Source organism: Candida tropicalis (genome assembly GCF_000006335.3).
Source record: "Candida tropicalis MYA-3404 genomic scaffold supercont3.3, whole genome shotgun sequence".
Taxonomy (NCBI): Eukaryota; Fungi; Ascomycota; class Pichiomycetes; order Serinales; family Debaryomycetaceae; genus Candida; species Candida tropicalis.
The window spans coordinates 623659-644230 of record NW_003020055.1 but is presented as its reverse complement, the minus strand read 5'-3'; the positions used below and the strand labels follow the sequence as shown (position 1 = coordinate 644230).

The following is a 20572-nucleotide window of genomic DNA, read 5'->3' as shown; positions in this document are numbered from 1 at the left end:
TAGTATATAGTTCTTCAGTCTAAAATAGATAGAGAGACGTTTACCCTAAGAGTGGACCGTCTCCTTATAAAAACCTTACAACGGACAACAGATCGGTTCCGTGGTCTAGTTGGTTATGGCATATGCTTAACACGCATAACGTCCCCAGTTCGATCCTGGGCGGAATCATTTGTTTTTTTCTTTTTGCAGTTTATTTTTGCACCTTCAAGGCAACCAGCCGGAATGCCAGACCAGACAATTGTCCATTAGTAGTTTCCGTACACTCATTTTTTTTTGTTTTGCATGTATATTGTCAATCCATGTTAGTTTCTCGTTGCACTACGTTACGGTCATAAAGCAAAAAGAAGTAAAGAAAAAGAGACTAGTTTTCCGAATTGAGATTGAACAACCTACTCACTTGAGGATATTTTGAATAAACAAACTATTAATATCATGACTATATCTGTCCTAATGGTCATGTCTGTAGTTGTTGTGCACGCTGTCAAGTGTGGACAGTGCTATAAAGCACAGAGGTGTACCCAGGAGAGTTGAATGGGAGAACACATGTACTACCTACAGTGAATGCTTCTTAATGGCAATATAACCACTCTGGTCAACTGCTGCTGTTATAGCAGCAAGTTCAAGCGTATAACTAGTGGTAGTGGTGGCGGAGGCTGTAGTACCTGTGTTGTGCTTCGGTGCTGGATTAGTTCTGGAGTGGTTAGAACGTTGTGGAATAAAAGAAAAGAAAATAAAAGAAAAGAGAAACGATTGGTGATTAGCATGGTTTCCAATAGCTGAATGGAGACATTACTCACACAAGACATCATCATATACGTGTGTAACTGGTAGAACGATTACCTGGAAATTAAGCTCATTGCAGGATTCACGACTCGCCAAAGAAGGGTGCTTTTGGCAGACATCAAATTGGTTGCGTGGTCTAGTTGGTTATGGCATATGCTTAACACGCATAACGTCCCCAGTTCGATCCTGGGCGGAATCAATTTTTTGACTTTTTTTTTCAACCTCTGGATGGAGTCAGTTGATGGGCAGCACCAGTGTTTGTGTTGTGTTGTGTTGTGTTGTTTTGCTCTGGCTCAGCTTCTTTTTTTCTGATTTTGCCATATTTTTTTTTCTTCTTCTTCTTCTTCGCCTCGTTTTGTGCACTTCTGTAGCCCAGCTCATCGCAAGATGAAGTTTCGTTTTCTTTTGCAGCAAGAACGGTAATCCTCTAATAACTACATGGCTGAATCCATTCAGATAGAGATGACCGAGATGGACGTTCAGAGCTGTTGCATTGCATGCAAACCTAACGTGCGGTGGTTGACTAATTGATGACTGCTCAAGATGTTCGGGAAAAAAGTTCCAGCGCACGAGAAAAGAAAAACAAATCTCCATGACATCACATCTTAGTCAACAACAACAACAACAACAACAACAAGAACCACTTTCTACACTCCACACTTATTTTTATGGCAACAGAATGTCCACCAGTGAAACAAAGAAAAGACGCTCAGATGTGGGGATTTCACGTCCAAGAAAACAATTATCGTGCCAAAGATGTCGATTACGTAAAGTCAAGTGCAGCTACGAAGTCCCATGTGCCAATTGTGTCAAGGACGGGGTCGAGTGTGTGCAGCCTGTGGATATGAGAAGCAGACGTCCGAAGGCGAGTCATGTCATGAAATTGGAGACCAGAGTAAGTTCTTTGGTTGGTTTCATTAATACATTAAAGAGTTGCAACAGTATGGAGGAGAAGAACAAACTAGTTGCTGAACTTAACCTAGACCAATTTTTAAAAGAAGCAGATGAAGCAACGTCGACCCTTCAGGTGCCACCGCCACCATCACAACAGCAACAACAACAAAGTGGAGGTGCACCAACAGCGGGATCAACAACTTACACCAATGAAGATGACGCTGGGGCGCCACACTCTAGTGCGATCTATGGACCCACATCAATCTACGATGACGCTATCTTGCACAACAATGCCGGGTCTCTGAGTAAACACAGGGACAACAGTGTGGACATTATCGTGCAGATGAGCCAGGACCCAGACATACTCCGATGCTTGCACTTGTTCTTCACCTGGCAGTATCCGGACCACAACATGTTTATTTTTCGAGAAGCGTTCCTCATTGATTTCTTTGCTCCAAAGAGCAACAGCTTGTATTGTTCAAAGATACTTGTGCTTAGCATCTGTGCCTTGGGAGCACGAATGTCTGATGACAGGAGGATCTACAACAAGTCCAAGGAGTTTTACCAGCAGCTGAAGAATCTTTTGCTCGCAACATTGAGCAAGCCGTCAATCACGTCGTTGCAAAGTTACATGTTGTTGGCATTCTATGATATTTGCAATGGCCACAACTCGAGTGGCTGGATGCTTTCCGGGAGTGCGATCAGGATGGGGTTTGATCTTGGGTTCCAGTTGAACCCAGAACTCTGGTTTGTCAAATCCAAGGGGGACGTTGGCGATGTTGCGATCAGATCGAGAGTGTACTGGGGGTGTTATATGGCAGACCATTTTATAAGTTTGTTGCTTGGACGTCCATCGATCTTGAAATTATCGGATGCGTCGATCCCAGAAACCAGCGACTTGCCAGATCTCAGCTGGATCGATGATTATACATACGCAGGGTATCTCAAACTAAAGGGGAGACACCAGACGACTGCTGTGACAAGCTACATTTCGGACCCACTCAATCAGATTATCAACTTGATCAATATTTCCGACAACATGTTGAACGACATATTCACCAAGTCAGACGACCTTGGCGGTGACCACCAGGGCAACGACGATACGGATTTGAACTTGAACTCAAGATGGGAGAAGCTATTCCAGTACAACCGACAGATTGTTTCGTGGAAGAAGAGTCTTCCCAAGGATTTGCAATGGGACCGCGAGAGCTTGAGCAAGACGGGAGAGAACCCGACGTATTCTGGTATCAGATACTACTACTATATACTATTGCTTTGTCTCAACCGTCCGTTTGTTGGTATTGAGAACGACAACAAGGGGACCGGTGAAGATGAGTTGTCGCCGTTGTCGGTTTGTCTCGAAGCGATTGACGATTTGTATGAGTCCATCAACCGATTCCAGCGGGAGCATGGATACAGAGTGTGTTCTATATTCATTGTGTACTCGTCGATATTGTCGATCTCCATTTTGTTGTTGACGAACTCAAGGATTCAGTTGGTGAGCGAGCAAAGAGACCGGTTGCATTTTTTTATGGGGGTTTTACATGGGTGTTCCAAGACATGGAAACTTGCAGAAAGATCGTACAATTTGGTCAAGGAAAAGATCCAACAGGTGTCAGTGAAAGATGAGAGACAAGAAAACAACAATAATGACAACATCAGCAGCAGCAACAACAACAACAATAGCAACAACAAGACAATTGATGCACCTACACCGTTGTCGAGTGTTGGATCCACGTCTGATACACAACAACAACAAAACATGATGTTTGACGACAACATTGATTTCCTTGGTGGTCCTCCGGTGTTGATGACTGCAGATTTATTCAACGAAGATTGGGAGGCGTTATTCCCGGATTATGTGTTTAATTCAAAAAGTTAAGGTAAATTAAAGAAACCAGAATATATACATATATATATAAAGCAACGTCTATTATTTGAAAATGAGTAAACATGTAGATCAAACATCAAGAACAAATATTCATAGAGTACTATATGTGTATATAGAAGAAATCAAACTATCTATTTATTAGTACTAGCAGATCTTTCAGCTTGTTTAACTAAATTCTCTGGAGCATCAAGAGTGTCTAATTTAATTTCAACCAATCTAATTTTATCATTAACTGCGAACTTTTTATCTTTGAAAACCTTATCAAGCTCACCAACTGTCTTGACAGTGAAACTTTCATAATTTGTAGCTTTAAAGGTTTTCAATAATTCTGCATTTTCCCATTCTTGAATACTATTGTAAACAGCTTCAGGACCATGAATCAATCTTTCAATAGTGAAACCATTATTATTCAAAACAAAAATATAAATGTTATTCTTATGTCTTGCCATGGTGGAAATTTCTTGTACAGTTAATTGTAAAGAACCATCACCAACAAATAAGATAACTCTACGGTTTGGATCAATTTCTTCAGCAGCAATAACCGCACCAGCAGCAGAACCAACTGAATAACCAATGGAACCCCATAAAACTTGAGAAATTCCAACAGCATTTTTTGGAAATTTGGTTTGAACTATACCAAAATTGGAAGTACCAGTTTCAGTAACAATAACATCACCTTCCTTCAACCATGAACCCAAATTACTCCATAACCAAGATTGAGTAAGTTTATGGTCCGGTGGCAACACCAAAGGTTCAAAATTATCAGTGACCAATTTCTTAGCTGGGATTTTGGAACAAGTTTTGATCAAGTTTGGATCTTCGACTAATTTACCCAATAATTCTTTCATTCTGATACCTGGATATTGGGCACTCTTAATTTGAGTATAATCTGAATGGAATTCAACCACTTTTGCATTATCTAAGGAATAAGAGAATGAACCAGTGTTAAAGTCAGATAAAACAGCACCCAAAGATAAAACCAAATCTGAGTTCTCAACCAACTCTTTAACTCTTGGATATGATAAATCACCAACATAACAACCAATAAATTTTGGATCACTTTCATCAATATCTTTTGATCCTTTAGCCATTGGTGTAACGGCAAATTTAAATTTAGTTAATTCTATCAACTTTTGAGCTTCTGGGGTAGCATTATGTCTTCCACAACAAGCATCAATGATAATAACTGGATCTTTGGCAGATTCAATTAATCTAATAATATCGTCTAAAACTTCAGATTGAATTTTTTGATTGTTAGGAGGTGGAGTTAAATTCAATGGTTTTTCTAATTTGCTAACTGGGACTTGGACGTCAACCATATTAGATGGGAACCCCAAATAAGTTGGACGTTGGTTAATATAAGCAGATTCAATGACTCTGTCAATTTCATCGGCAGCAGTATCTGGATCAGTTAATCCTGCAGTAGTTGCACTAATAAATGATGAAATCTTATGGAAGACTGTGAAATCCCCATTACCCAAAGTATGATGCAACAACAATTGTTTTTTGGCAGATTCAGTAGAAGGTGTACCAACAATATGAACAATAGCAATATGCTCCAGGTATGCTCCTGCAATTGCATTAATAGCCAGGCTAGAAATAAGGTTAGTAACACAAAATGTTCAATTTTTTTTTTCGCAATCTTTTTAATAATACATACAGTTCCCCCACACCAAAAGTAGTAATCAAAGCAGATAATGAACCTTTGTTGAATCCATTTTTGACTCTAGTATAGCCATCTGCAGCATATCCAGCATTTAATTCATTAACAGAACCAACCCAGTTCAATCCATCAACATCTTCGATTTTATCTAATAATGCTAAATTGAAATCCCCTGGAACACCGAAAATGTTTTTAATACCAATTGGATCTTGGTTAAGTCTTTTAAATAAGTAAGTACCCAATGAGATTGTTTCTTCTGGCATGATTGCTGTGTAATAATTATGAATAGAATAGTAAGAACCAAAATAAGATAAAAAGAAAGAAAGGATAAATCAATTGATAAAGAGATAAAATTTTTCTTAATTTTTATTTTCTATGTTTTCAAACGGGTATTTATAGATTTTTTGTAATTGCTCTGATACTGTCCGATAGAAAAATGCTAAAGATTATGAACAATGGGATAATTAAAATCAAAATTTTAAGGATTGACAAGTTTGCGTTTTATTCACTCCTTGAAACAAATGTATTATAAGAAACTATTACGTATATACTTTAAAATCAAACCCCTTAAAGGAGAAGGGTCACCCTATTGGTGCAATACATCATTTGAAACATATATCGGACGGTTTTTATTACATCAAATCCATACGACAACTCAATTGAGTAAAAACCAACCAACCAAAAAAAAAAAAAATAGGGGGGTTGGATAAATCTGGTGTTTAGCAAATTGAATCATAGTTTAAGGACAATGCAATTCCGGTTATTATTCCATACACACCGAAAAAAAAAATTATACAAAAAGTTGTAATTCTTTAGTAATTTCAAGAACAAATTATTTTTTAAATAATAGTTATCCCCTTTCGACTCTCTACCATTCAAGACGATCGAGCGCCAATAATTGTCTTTTCTACTTCAAAAACCATCTGATTGAAAAAGAACAAGACGGGAAAACCGGGGAGAAAAGGGGGTTCTTTAAGTTTTTTCTGCAAAGGAGGTAAATTGCAACAATCAAATGAAGAAAAAAAAATTGATTCCGCCCAGGATCGAACTGGGGACGTTATGCGTGTTAAGCATATGCCATAACCAACTAGACCACGGAACCAATTGGTTGTTTGTTGGAGACAAACCTTGTTTATGGATTATGATATTAAAAAAAAGTAAAGATCGTTAAATTGGTTAGATAGTTCTTTTAGTAACAATAGCGGTCAAGAGAATAAGCTTGTATCGACCCCGACTTGACTCCGGCTTGGTGAATTTTTCTTAGCAAACAAAAGCTCTGTATATCTTCAACTATAGACTGAAGGTTAGTTTTTACGTAAACTCTTTTCACTATACATTAGATTGATTGTTTTCTTTCATATACATAACTGCGTATAGAAGTTTATTGTATGATTTACCATACATGTATACTTTTGGATGACTAATTAGTGTAGTAGTTTGTTTTACGTATTTGACAAGCGAACAATTATTGGTAACGCAATTTTGGTTATTTCCAGAAACAACTGTACTTGCGATAATCTTACGAGGAGTATTTTGTTGCAATCACATAGAAATACACTATTTTAATATTTTCAAAAGTGATCTATTGGAGGTTTAGAAGTTATCGTTTTGGGTTATTAACGATAAATCTTAATTGTAGTAATGTAAATAGAAAGGCGAATCTTTAGATATGAAGTAAATAATATATTGATACTTTATAAATGTGGATTAAAGATTAATCCCTATAAATCTAGTTTGTATAAATTATGTTATCTCTGTGTCTCTTTATATACTGAAGATGTCACAGAAAGACATCAACTGATGCCATTTAATATATATAATTTGATTTGTTGTTATTATTGTGTAATTTGGTAATCACGTGAAGCACGTGCTCTTGTTTATAATACATTGTAATTTGGAAATATTACAACATTAGACATCATGTATGAGTAGAGGCTATTGTTCTAGAGGAATTTGAAAGTATTCTACACAAACTATATCTGTGGGTAGAATAACCAGATTCTGGAATGATGATGGATAATCAGGTACGTGCGAGTAGAAATGCTGGTGATCCAACAAAAAGAATTGACAAAGTCGACAATAACGAAAACAGAAAGCATGATGAATTGTTTGAATTGGGGATTATTAAACGTGATGGAAATGATAAATATACCGAAGAATATAGGATCCTTGACAAGCATAATAAATATGGAGCTATGGTAGTATTGATGAATCATGTAATAATGGTCATGATGGTGGTGACATGAATAAGCTTAAACTATTATGAAAATTAACTATTGAAACTAAAATCCAGAATACAATCAATAAATAAGAAAATGTGCTTTAAATTAAAAAAATAAAACAGGAGCAAACTTTTTATAAAAGTTTCAAAAAAACAAATGATTCCGCCCAGGATCGAACTGGGGACGTTATGCGTGTTAAGCATATGCCATAACCAACTAGACCACGCAACCTATTTGTTGAAATTTGAAGATCCTGAAACTAACCCGACTACGTCATACTGGTGAAAATACAACAGGCGAATCATAAAATCAATTGATTTGTTTTCTAGATGTATAAATTAATTTCTATTAATAACTAATAACTATCCTATAACTTTTTTTATATGTGTGTTTCTTTCTCTAATTTAAGAAAATAATTTGATAACTTGAATAAATAACGGTGATTATACCGACCACGATCAAGAAATAATCAGCAACTGTAAACCAACTTTTCTTTGTTGCTGTTTTCAAATGAATCATTGGCGGATAAATATAAACTAATGGAATACATGCAAAACAACCATTAAATGAAACAAATTTATCAATATTATCCGCATTCAAGTAAGCAATAGCACAAATTAATATTACAGAAACCGAACGGAAACCATTCTTTAACCATTTGACAATTGGATTAAACTTACCTGAATGATGATATAATTTACCGGCATCATCTTCATCACCAGCAGTTGTCTTTTTACGTGATCTTCTATTGAATATCAAAGATTCCCCGATTTTAATAGCTGGGAACAATTGAAGTGGTGCAGTTAAGAAAACAGCCACTGAATACAACACAAGAATTGATTTAACAAAAATGTTATCTTGCGGTAAGTTCAAAATAATAATTGATTTAATTTGATCTCCAAAAGACATATATCCAATGGTACCAATGGCAACAAAAATCACAGTTATGAAAAACATACTGATGGATAATACCATTGGGAATTTTTCAGGATGGGACATTGAAGATTCAATAGGTAAAATTAAACCAATACCTTCAAATGACGTAACTGCAACACCAATTAACATTGTCCAACTATTTGGATTGAAATTTGAAATATTTGGTCCGATACCATTAGTAAACAAATTGAGTCCTGAGAAATAGAAAATAATTAATAATCCAATAACAATAAACAACGATGAAATTAAAGACACCATGGATAATTTAGTTAAATTTCTAATAAGAACCAACGGAATTAACAAAATGCATTGAATAATTACCAAGTTTGCTCGATTCAACCATTCTGGAGTAGTGCCTAAAAATTGCTGCAAAAAGGCAATCATATTCTCTGAAGTGAACAAGATATAAGTGGCAACAAAACCAACTTGAGATAAAAGGATAGAAACAAGAATAGAATATTTCAATGGTTTACCATATGTTTTATATCCCAATTCACCAAAAGACGACAATTTGAGAGTGTTTTTTGAATCAATTAAACCAATGTAACAGAAGAAAGTCAATGCCCCAAATAAACTCAATGTAACTATCGAAAATAATAACCCACCATTATAAAATGCTCTTGGTAAAAACAATACACCTGATCCAACAAGAGCTTTAAATAATAAAAAGAAAGTTTTAGCAACTGACGCGGTTCCCTTTGGTTGAGGTTCATGTTTTCTTTTGGGTAATTGTTTAGGCAAATTAGGTCTTCTATCGTGCGTTAACAAACTACTTTCTTCATCAAATACATCATCGTCATAATCATCACTATGACTAGCTGAACCTTCTTCATCTTCTTCATCCTCATCATTAAAATCTTCACCCGCAAAATGACCATATATACTTAAGAATTCCATAAAATTTTGGGTCAAAAAATTAGGTGGAGTTTCATTTTTCTTCAATGCTTTGTTAATTAAAAATTCCCTTCTAAATCCACCAGGAATATTTATATCACTTGCTGTAGAACCTCTTCTTGTTTCTTCAAGATAACTTGAGAATGAGGCACTTCTTGTTCTTAATCTTCTTGGATCTTGTACTCCGGAAGTTCCTTTTATACTACTTCCATCGTTGACATTTTCCATTTGATGATATAATCTTCTAGTTATATCACCCCCTTGAGTTTTCAAACTATCTTCTTGATTTATTAAATGTTTCCCGATAGTTTTCAAATCTAGATTTTTTTTACTTGAGAAACTATTCAATTGTGAAATTTGTTCATCATAAGCATTTTCTAGATCATTACTACCTGGAGTGCCATTATTGCTATTACGAAGGGAATTACTAGAAGGCATTTGAGGAATTGTTCTAGGTGAAGGCAGGCGGAATGAAGGCGAATTTGATACTTGTTTCAATGAAGGCGAATTTTGAAAAGCAAGGTTTGTAGACGAAGACATTATAACTTCAGTTGAATTTCTTATTTATGCAAATAAACGAACCGGTGAAAAGTGAAAACAAAATACAAAAAAAAATGGAATTTATGCAATAAAAAAGAAAGAAAGAGTTGTGGATCTAGATCTAATACTTTGGGTATATTAATCCGTCGTACCAAAGTGTGTATATGTGTTTGAATCAATGATTACCTTTAAAATTTTTCTTTTTTTTCAGTCATTACTGAGAAATTAAAGAACGTGAAAGAACGGAAAAATTTGTGCCACACACACACTTCAAACATTTTCAGACCTCCGCTTGGTCTAGGCCCGTAGTCGACGAGATGTAGGTCGAAGAATTTTCGTATGACTTATCTTTTTTTCAGTCTTCGTGCCGCGTGGATCTTTGGGACATTATCGCACGCGGAAATATTAAGTGTGGCACATGATTACAGAACGGAATTTACCAACAACAGCCAGCCGCTAAACTAAGAAAAGAAGTAAGCAGTAAGAAGGAGGGGAAGATAATGATTATCATGAAGAAGAAGGAGATAGAAATAAATCCAGACTGCTGTTGACACTCACACACATATGCAAACAAGGAATCATTAAAACCGAAACCGGAACTATCTTTTATTTACTTGTAGTTCGCCTGAACGGATTTTCAGGATTAATTTAATTATCTGTATAAACTAATACGAATTTTTTGAAATTCATTTCTCCAGATTAATACAGAGTGAATTAGTCTAATTTCCACATGCAAGTGCTAAAAGAACTCTACAAAACGTTCACATTCAATTGTGAATCATTAAATGACTTAAGTTGTAATAGGATGAGGGAAAAGTTCGTATCGCCGGATATGCACTCAATCTGTTTTACATGACATGCTAGAATAAAAAGATTCCGAATATCCAAAGGCTATTGTTGTCGGTGAAACAAAGGCAATGGAGAACATCCAGGAAAATATTCCGAACATGTGAGCAAATGCATATGTATCAGAGGGATGTACATATGCATATAGGTGGGCTTGTACAATTGGCGAATTACTTAACTTGAGTCATACCGCTAGGAAATGGAGAGAATTCAACAAAGGTATTCCGATAAATGAATAAAAAAAAAGAATCCAACCACGAGGAAAATTGCGAGAAATTCACCGAAGCCATAAACAAAAAGAAAGAGAAAAAAAGAAATAAAGGACAGTGAATGGACAATATAGAAATAAATGGAGGATCTGTTGAGAGGTAATAAGATGATAAGTGGGACATTTGATTGTTGCTATATGTGAGTGCAAGAGTTGTTTCTCCAAGACTTTTCATATTCAACAATCAATATGTTTTACAGATTAATTTTTTTTTTTTGAATTGTGGGGTGAAAAATAATTTGCGATTAGGGCAAGTCCAATACGAAGATTATACCACAAAAATACAATTTGTCCTCCAAAATTCTCTCGACTAACATCACCAATTTAAGAGAAAGTACCAACATAAACAAAAAAAGAAATGTAAGTAAAACACAGATGGCAATTCGAAGTTGAACTGTAGGGTACATTTTTCTATTGCATTGAGTGGAGAGAAATACAACGTCTATTAAGCTGACAAATATCAGATTAGTAAAAAATTTCTATATAAATTACTTAATCGGATATTGAACAACGGTCATTTGCAAGGAGATATGTATTTCAATGAACTATTTGGTCTTTTAGATCAATGGACCATACCTCCTTCCGCAAATTAAATGGAAACTCAAGAAATTCATCATCCAACGTCTGAACGATAATCCGTCAGTTGACCCACAAATGAATTTGATGAACTCTTTTTTTTTCCTAAAATGCACGACACTTTTTTCTTCTGTCTGTTTTTTTATTCCGAAGGGAAATGGACAATTAAACAATGAAAAATCCAGACATTTTTTCATTGTAGTTGTTCTGGAAGAATTTTCTATGAAACAAGCAGATAACATTCTATGCATAATTTTAATTTTTTTTTTCTTTTCTATTGTTTGTCTAAAAACCGAAATCTCAAGTGGAAATTTCGACACAGGAACCAACATACACATCAACAATCCAAAGTGTTCCGCATAACTAGTTAGCATTATTCTTTCGTGTTGATGCAACTTAATTCCTATCAATATGAGGCATTTTGTTCCATACAAGATATTGGCAATGTTTGTAAACTTTTTCTTTTCTTTTTCTCTTTCAGTTATTGTTAACAATGATAAGATCAAGAAAGCAATTCACAGCATAGCCTTTTGGTTCATTTATACTCATCAAATTATGAGAGTATGAAATAAAAAAGAACGTGATAACACGAACTACTTCCGACCAATCAGAATTAATAGACACCTGTTTTTTTTAGGAAACCAACAGTAATAGCAATGGATTAGCGGGTATTATCAGTATTACGTGTAACTGATTCTTTACTTGCTAAGTCCTATACTAATTGTAGCGAAGAATATTCCATGTGAGATGATTTTCGTTTTACATTTATTACATCTTGCTTTCTTTTTTCATTGTTCGTCTTCTGGTTATATCATATGATATAACGTTGATGTCAATGGGTTAGGTAGAGTGTAATATAATGTTCTATTTAGATATTTGTAGATTGTAATTCAGAAACATAAATAATGATTGCAAATTTTTAAAGGCGGATTTCTAAATTTGCTCAGCAATTTTTAACTCGTGATAAAGTTCATCAGAATGAACAAATTATGTGGGAAAACACCTAAATTTGTCATTGATAGGCATTTTTTTTGTATTTCAACACTTTATCTAAAATGAATTTTTCGACGAATTCTTTTGTGATTTACAGTATTTCAAGTGAATGTTCGTCGTATATGGATGCCAAACAAGTTCTTAGTCTCTAGAGAGTATCACAAATTTTTATAAACACAAAAGCTCATCTCAAAAGCAAGGCAATATCATACTGCGCGTGTCTTGAACGACATATCCAAAATCAAACGTACGTTTTTTTTTCTTACTTTTTCCTTTATGATTTCTTGTCTCTTTTAGTTCTCAACGGACGAAGTACCGGCAGATTTGTTTAAGACATTTGGCAGGTTTGATTCAGACTGGACGCCACTAGGTAGAGTACAAATTCGCTCCTAGGTGAATTCACATGAAGAAGTCTTGAGAGAGAAAAAATGAGATGAGCAACTATCAAAAAACGTATTATCTTATGTTCTAGTCTATTGTTAAGAAAAACGCTAGTAGGGGCTAGAATGAATGCAACAATTAACAATGGTTCAGAAACAAAGATTAAAAATCTGGAGTTAAGAACTACCTCTAATGAACTCCGGGAAACAATCAACGACAAAAAAAAAAAAAACAGAACGATTCTCATTAGGACTAATGATTCAACTAAAATTAATAGTTTGAGAGAAGAAGACAGAAACCACGCCTAAAAAATTCATATAATCATGTCATGAGTACATTACTATTTTGTTCTATAATTCAGTTCTAAACTAAACTATTTCCCCACGCATAATTCATAAATGAACAGGTCATTCATAATCCAAAAATAAATCAGAAAAACTCGCCCTTCACCTTTACCCCATGTGGGCTACCTGTTACTCTTGTGACCTTATAATCTCAGCTTACACTAATTTGTTTTCAGTATTTTCCGGAATGGAGAAACTTTGAGGCTATGGGATTTTGTGATGAGATGAACCGATTTTTTTTTTTTTTTCATTTTCTTTTTTCTCTCTTGGTGCATTGTTTGTTTGTGTAGTGTTCGGAATAACTAATTATTCCGAACGGGGCGTATGCAGCACTTGAAAGGGTAATTTACATAACCACTACATGATACGTGCAGACAAAGATACACCTCACAGAACCCAAATTGCCCAAGCACTATTTATTAAACAAGTGATAAAAAGATCTATGTCGGGGAAACGTACTTTGTATCATACACTGTCTTCATTATGTGTCAATAAGAAATAAGAATAACAGAAACAAAATTGAATTCAATATAACGTATATGTAGTAAGTGTTGAACCGAGGATGAACAAAATACGTTCTAAAATAAAAGAAAAAAAGTTACGTACGTACGTAAAAATAAATATCTGGTAGAAAAAATTTTTTTATTTAATGAAGAAATATTGATGAATATCAGATACTGCGTTGAATTTGTACTTTGGAATTGTTGATTACGATTGGTAATTAATTAATTGTAAGTGAATAATAATTCTTCGTATTATTGAGAGAAGGAAAGGAGTTATGAAAAATGTAATGCCTTTCAGCAGATAAAGGAGGGGAAGAAAAAGATTGTGGATAATAATATCCCTCTTCTTGTAGTATTAATATAGAGGTTCCCTTATAATTTATAGCATTACGATAAGATTGTAAACATGTGGTATTGAATATTATACTCTCGATATCAAAAGATGAATTCCCCGCTTATTTATGTCATAATGTAATTATACAATCTGGTGATATTCTTGAAGTATCAAATGTTTTATAATACCATTTGATTGACCAAGAGAATTGGAATTGCAAAAATAATAGTCTGAAGATGATTTTTATTATTTTCTATTATAATTCAAGTACGGGGAAGAGAGAAAGAAGGTTTATTTTTTTTTTTTTTTTGTCTTTGAAAGTCAATTGAAGGTAAGAATAATACGCCGTGTAAAAATAATACGCCAGGGAAATAATTTTAATCTTTCAATTGGAATGAATGTTACATAATAATACCTCAAAATGTGTTTTGGTTTTGTCAAATTATCATTTGATGTGTATTATTCGTATTCTGTAACCTTTGTGTGAAAAATTGAGAAACCAGTTGCTTACGTAATACTGAATATTTCACTTTTCTTTTTTTTTTCTTTTTTAGTTAGATTTTTCTTTTTTGCCTAAATTGGGAATTAGAGCGAGAATCTTTCCTTCAATACGATAACCTAGTGGACTTAAGAACTTGACCATAACAATGGAGCACATTTACTCGGAAGTATGGTGCTGTACACTCTTACTCCTCTTATGATCACCAACAATAGGAAATCATAATAGTTGCATCTAACTCCCCGTTAAATGCGCCGTGGTTTATCGCCAGTTATTCACAGGTGACAAATGTATTGTAGAATCAACAAAACATGATTAATATTAGAAACAACAGTACACCTTTTTTTTTTTCAAGAAAAAGAAAAAGAAAAAGCAAAAAGGAACATCAACACCAATTGCGATATTTTTGTTTATAGTTTGTAGTAGGGTATTGTGATAAGACAGCATAAGAAAAAGAAAAGACATCTGTAATCAGTATATGGTTAGGAGGATAGTTTAAATTGCCTTAGTTAGGATACATCTAGTGGCGGTGGTGGTGGTGGTAATGCGTGGCCTGTGAGTGGATCGGTGGTGACGAGACCATCTTAAGCCAATGAGTGGAGAGACAAAAATAAACTTCGGCGTAGGAATAGGCATAGGCGTCAGTGTAGGCTTAGTGAGTATTGTTTAATGTGGTTTTACACAGGAATGGAAATTTGCACACTCGCGGGGAGTAAAGGAAAAAGCTTTGGCGGTCTTTCTTTTTTTCGAATGTCGTTGTCTCCAGGTGTAATGAAAAATAAAAATATAATTTGTGTCTGTCACTCCCACATCAGTAATATGAAGAAGAGTTATTCCGGGGAGGAAGGAATGGAATGGAAAACAAAGAGAGTCAGCTGAAAATATAACAATGAGGGAGTATTATTGGGGGCATGACCGACAGTTGGTGGAGGGTATACATATTTTACTACCTCCTCCATTTGCTGCCCCTCCTCCTCATTCTGATTTTCCTCCAGTAGAGTATGAAATAGTTAATTTCCGAATTGCACACATTTCCACAGTGGAAATAGATAAAAGTGTCAGCGCGGAAGACATTTTGTCGGACAAGAGAGAAAAGAAAAAAAAAGAAATGAACTTCAGTTATTATTGCATGCACACTGGGTTAAAGGAATAATTTGAATTTCTGATTTGTGTAACAGAAATAAATATTATTATGCATCTTTGTGGTAAAATAATTTTGTGTTACTCCCAAAAGTTAAATTCCACAAAACCACAAAAAATAATTTCTCCTTTTCTCCTCCTTTGTTCAAAAAATTTTTTGTTACCTTTTCTTTTTGTTGTCTCTCTCACTCTCTCTCACTCGCTCTAACAATATAAATACACCAACCGATTTCCTGGATTTTGGGATAATTCCAAACTTGTTTTAAAATTTTATTAATTCTCTTTTTTTTTTTCTATTATCATTTTCATATCATATTCCATATCAACAACTATATACCACCAAAGCAATGTATTTCTACGACGACATGATCTTAGGATCATCTTTAACTACCACACAATTTCACAACAATGTGGACTATTTGCAATATGTTCCTAAAGGTGAAAAGGAAACTCACTATTTAAACAATAATCTTAATTTAATCAACTTTATCAAATATATCCAAGCTAATCCAGAATACAGTATCCACAACCAGTTCTTGTGCCGAAGATTAATGAATATCTGCTGGAGAAGAATCTACAAAAACCATCACAATTTAACTGAAGTCAACCCATTGACTATAAACTGGGACAAAAACTCAGATATCACTTGGTTATTTGGTCCAGAAATTGAACTACCTGAAGAAAAAACTACTCAACAAGAACAACAATCATCCATTGATTTTTATGACAATTCAGATAATATTAGCATTTCTTCTTTTGAATCCTTTAGTTCCATAGATAGTGAAGATTTCCCAAGTTCATCAAGAAGAAGATCAACCACATCTACAAATTCATCAGTTGTTTTAGATGAAGATGAAGATATAATTATGAAATCAGGCAGTCATCATGATTTAACTAAATCCATTCTTAAAAAGAAAACCAGTGTTCATAATAATAATGTTAATAATAAGAATAAAAAGAAAAAGGTGTCATTTAATTATATTGTCAATACTAGAGAAATCATCAATGGTATGTCTGTTGATTATGATTTCTTAGATAAGGATTGCTTATAGACATTTTCATTTCATAAAAGACAATAATTTGCATTTCAACTAAACAAAAAGTTCTATTGGGTAAAGACAGGCAGGTGTTTCATAATTAAGCATACAAAAAAAAAGTTATTAGCATAATATATTATTATTCTTAGAGAGACAATTACAATTACAATTACAATTACAATTAGGTATAAAAAGGTTTATTAAGGTTATTTTTTTCATCATTACGTTATAGCTGGTTCTATAGATTTTCTAATTTTTTTTTTTTTTTGCATCATTAAATTTAGAATGTAAATATATAAATATTCTTGTATCAGTTTAAGTTCAATGTGTTGTTGTAATTATTAAATAACAATGTAAGCTTGGGCTGTGCCCTGCTATGTTTAAGATTTTTATTTAAATCAGATGATGTGATAAAGGAAGATAATTGTAACTTTGAAGACGATGACGCTTGTGGCTTGCGCGCTAATGGGTTGAGGTTTTCCTTTCATTGTTTCTCTTTATTCTTATATCTTTGCTTGTTGTAGACCCGCTCGCCTTATCAACACCTTAACCTTTTTTTTGTTTCACAGTCAAATTGCTTATTGATTGTATCAGCTTGTGTGTGATTTGTTTAATGTTGCTCTTTGCCCTTGCCATGTTGTTTATTTATAGATTACATAATAAAATACATATACACAACGAAGAGAGAAAGCTAAAAACAAAAAAAAGTAGATCTCATTGATTGCTTTCGCTCACATGATAATGATAATAATAGCCGAACTTAACATAACTTAACTTGGCTTACATCACAGAAGTCAAACGTATACGAAGCAAAATCACACATGAAAGAGCAATGAAAATGGGTGACAGGATGTGTTTGCTATAATGTATAACACATTTAACTTACGAATTTCTACCAAAGGGAAACAAGTGAAACAAATTCTTTTTTTTTTTTGAGTGTAAATCACAGGGAAGATGTGGGTAACAACTCATTTCCTGTCGATTTGTCATTTTCCGTGGTTACCTTTTTACTATCTTTACAATGTTTATGTTGAGCAGAAAGCAAACAACAAGAAGCCTCAAGTCAACAATACGTACTGTAATGAAGAAAGATTTCGTAATTAGGGTAATATTCTTCCGGTGGACATACCGGTTCAGTATAAGTGGAGACAGATACAAGATACACCTAGGATAGGTAGTTAGTCATCCGGTTGAACAGAACAACTAACTTACGGCACTAAAGGAATAGGGTCATTGCAATTAGGTAGCAGATAGGATAACTTTAAAACCAAACCAAACCAAACAAATAATACTAAAAAAAAAAGCCATATTTCTGCTTGAATGCACGTGCTGTATGCCATTAGTGAATACATTTTATTCCATTTTATGCACATCTAGTTTATGATCACAAGCGATCATTATTGTGCTATGAATCACATCCCTTACCCGATTAATCAATGATCTAAAGTGGAATTCTTCTATTTTATTGTATTTTTTTTTTTTTTTTTGCGTTTAATGACTAACCCCCGGATTTTTGTCCCGGATTTAGTTCGTTAGTTAGTTTTGGGGGCGGCGGCTGCCCGGATTTTGGAGCCATGGTGCATAAATTATACATTATGACACACACACACAATTAATTGCATACGGCGCCATTTCTCGGGAGAATCATAAATACTCTACTAATGTGTTCAAGTTTAAAACTGGTTTAGTCTTCTGGTTCTTACATCCGATTTCATCCATTTCAACTTTCTCTAAAAGCTAAAACAAGACAATTATTTTCATTAGAACCAATAGAGAAACAGCAACAACGGTGGAAGCAAGTTAGATGGAGAGAAAAATAATAAAAAAAAAAAACGAGGCTTCATACTACGTTGAATTAATTCGATTCCGGTTTAAGGGTTTTATTAAAATCTCGTATCGTTGCTTGAATTTCCTACCATTACTCCTATTTCTATTCCTATTCCTATTCGTCCTCCCCTCTTCTCCTTCAGTAGATGCATATCCAACCAATACATTCACAGAGATTTTTTTTTTATTATTCTGCATTAAATGCCAATCAAATAATTTGCCTGTTTTAAGACAATAATCTTAAATATCGGAGATTTATTACCTATTCTATAAATATCAAAACCACTTTCACTCTGCCCCGTCCGCCTTTCCTTATACATTTTCAAGCCATCTTCCCCCCTCTCCTATATCTGACTCTGTCATTGTAAGCATATTAAAGTTTAATTCATAACCATTGGGTTTCGCCCCCTGATCACAATAGAGTTAAGAGAATCAACAAACTAAAGTATCTAGGAAAGTGAAAGCAAACAAAAAAAAATAAAAAAAAAAAAACATCTGATGGTGGAGGATCCATACTAGACCCTCCAAAAGTTTCCTCCACATTTCGTATCACTTTTCTCCACAATTCAAAGTCGACTTGAACTTCCTCAGATGTTTTATAACTCTTATCTTTCTCCCTTTCTTTGCTTTCTTTCCCTCATTATGCTTAATTTTTCATTTTTGGGGAGAAAGGGAAATCGGTGTAATTATCGCTAAGTAAACTTGTTGGTTAAAGCAAAAAAAAAAAAAAATCCCCTCTTGATTTTCTATCCAACGATAAGGAAGTTACAAGAAGTCAGAATATTTTTAATCTACCATTTATTGTTTGCTGTTTTCCGGAGCGTTTAATCGTTTCCATTGCCCGTTGCTTTTATTCTGGAAATGTTGTGGTTTTCATTATTAAAGGGAATTTACTCCACTGTACATTTCTTTGTATAACATAACTTTTAAGTAAAAAAAACAAACAAACAAAGTCTCATGAAACAAACAAGTTGGGAATTATTACTCACAATAATAATAATAATAATTGGCATTTGTCCATTGGACTTACCTGTCCCACTTTCTCTTCTAAAGTATAAAACAATACGGAACCCCTCCTCATATCCTCATGCCGTTCCTCCTCTTTATCGTGACACTTGTTTTTTTCTTTTGTACGCGCGAAGCTTATCAACACTGGTATGATATGTTTTTCGTATCTCGCACTAGAACGATAAAATTAATTCCACTGGCATATGACATGGAATTTCAATATCACTACGAGATGACCTCATGGCGGGGAGTAAAAGACTAGAACTAAGGAGTAGGAATTGCATTAAATGTTTATATAATCTATGTATTAGGTAATCATCCGATATCTATCATAACTGACCAATAAATCATGCAAAAAAAATGACGTAGTGGTATATGTATCTTGTGAAAACAAATCCTTTTCTTTGTCATCCTTCTTATTCTGCCCCCCACATTTTGTTTCTTTTATGTATAGACCAATCTAAACGTGGAGGATTGATAGTTAATTTTCTCATTAATCGTTTGCTATTGCCTTCAGGATTAATATCAATTAATCCCTGGTTTTTTATTTTTTTGGTCAGTTCTTGAATTGTTTTTTTTTTGTCTGTCTTCTAACCAAATGGAAAAACTATCTCCATTGTTTAGTAGTTCTGCTTATACACTTTTTTTCTTCTCTTTATTAATTATTCTTCAGAGTTATAATATTGCTTTTGTGTGATTTATAGTTTAATTGGCAATCTCCACTTTTTATCCGATCCAGACAAATTTTATGTACCGATTGGGAAATAACCATCGATTAGTTCATAACCTCTCTGCACCAACCTTAAATCCAACAATAGGCGGGAAGAGATCAAAACACAATGATGACTTCTTTGTGGAAATACCATTTCGCCGTTTGATGCATCATGTATTTGCCTTAACGTTTATTGGGTGCCATTTTGTATTTATTTCATCTCGGATTAATTTACCCACCCAGTCTAATACCAACTTTCCGGAAACAATGAAAACAAACTA

At 34.2% G+C, this 20572-nt stretch overlaps 5 protein-coding genes and 4 non-coding genes across 9 annotated transcripts; 4 read left to right on the top strand and 5 right to left on the bottom strand. All coding sequences in view use genetic code 12, as the record gives it.

Annotated features, from left to right (window-relative positions):
• Positions 1-94: 94 nt before the first annotated feature.
• Positions 95-168, top strand: CTRG_06443. The gene has a single exon. It is a non-coding gene; the product is annotated as a tRNA-Val (tRNA).
• A 740-nt stretch (positions 169-908) lies between these two features.
• On the top strand, positions 909-982 carry CTRG_06444. Its single transcript has one exon. It is a non-coding gene; the product is annotated as a tRNA-Val (tRNA).
• Positions 983-1375: 393 nt separating this feature from the next.
• TEA1 (Tea1p) lies at positions 1376-3559 on the top strand (the record flags this gene model as incomplete). The annotated part of the gene is made up of 1 exon (XM_002548019.1): positions 1376-3559. One exon carries the CDS (start codon positions 1376-1378, stop codon positions 3557-3559), a length of 2184 nt encoding a protein of 727 aa, XP_002548065.1.
• Positions 3560-3699: 140 nt separating this feature from the next.
• CTRG_02361 (pyruvate decarboxylase) lies at positions 3700-4887 on the bottom strand (the record flags this gene model as incomplete). Its single annotated transcript, XM_002548018.1, has 1 exon — positions 3700-4887. The coding sequence occupies one exon, from the start codon at positions 4885-4887 to the stop codon at positions 3700-3702; it is 1188 nt and encodes a 395-aa protein (XP_002548064.1).
• Positions 4888-6259: 1372 nt separating this feature from the next.
• On the bottom strand, positions 6260-6333 carry CTRG_06418. The gene has a single exon. It is a non-coding gene; the product is annotated as a tRNA-Val (tRNA).
• A 1277-nt stretch (positions 6334-7610) lies between these two features.
• On the bottom strand, positions 7611-7684 carry CTRG_06417. The gene has a single exon. It is a non-coding gene; the product is annotated as a tRNA-Val (tRNA).
• A 168-nt stretch (positions 7685-7852) lies between these two features.
• Positions 7853-9823, bottom strand: CTRG_02360 (uncharacterized protein; the record flags this gene model as incomplete). Its single annotated transcript, XM_002548017.1, has 1 exon — positions 7853-9823. The coding sequence occupies one exon, from the start codon at positions 9821-9823 to the stop codon at positions 7853-7855; it is 1971 nt and encodes a 656-aa protein (XP_002548063.1).
• A 1671-nt stretch (positions 9824-11494) lies between these two features.
• CTRG_02359 (uncharacterized protein) lies at positions 11495-11887 on the bottom strand (the record flags this gene model as incomplete). The annotated part of the gene is made up of 1 exon (XM_002548016.1): positions 11495-11887. One exon carries the CDS (start codon positions 11885-11887, stop codon positions 11495-11497), a length of 393 nt encoding a protein of 130 aa, XP_002548062.1.
• Positions 11888-16054: 4167 nt separating this feature from the next.
• Positions 16055-16759, top strand: CTRG_02358 (uncharacterized protein; the record flags this gene model as incomplete). Its single annotated transcript, XM_002548015.1, has 1 exon — positions 16055-16759. One exon carries the CDS (start codon positions 16055-16057, stop codon positions 16757-16759), a length of 705 nt encoding a protein of 234 aa, XP_002548061.1.
• Positions 16760-20572: the final 3813 nt, after the last annotated feature.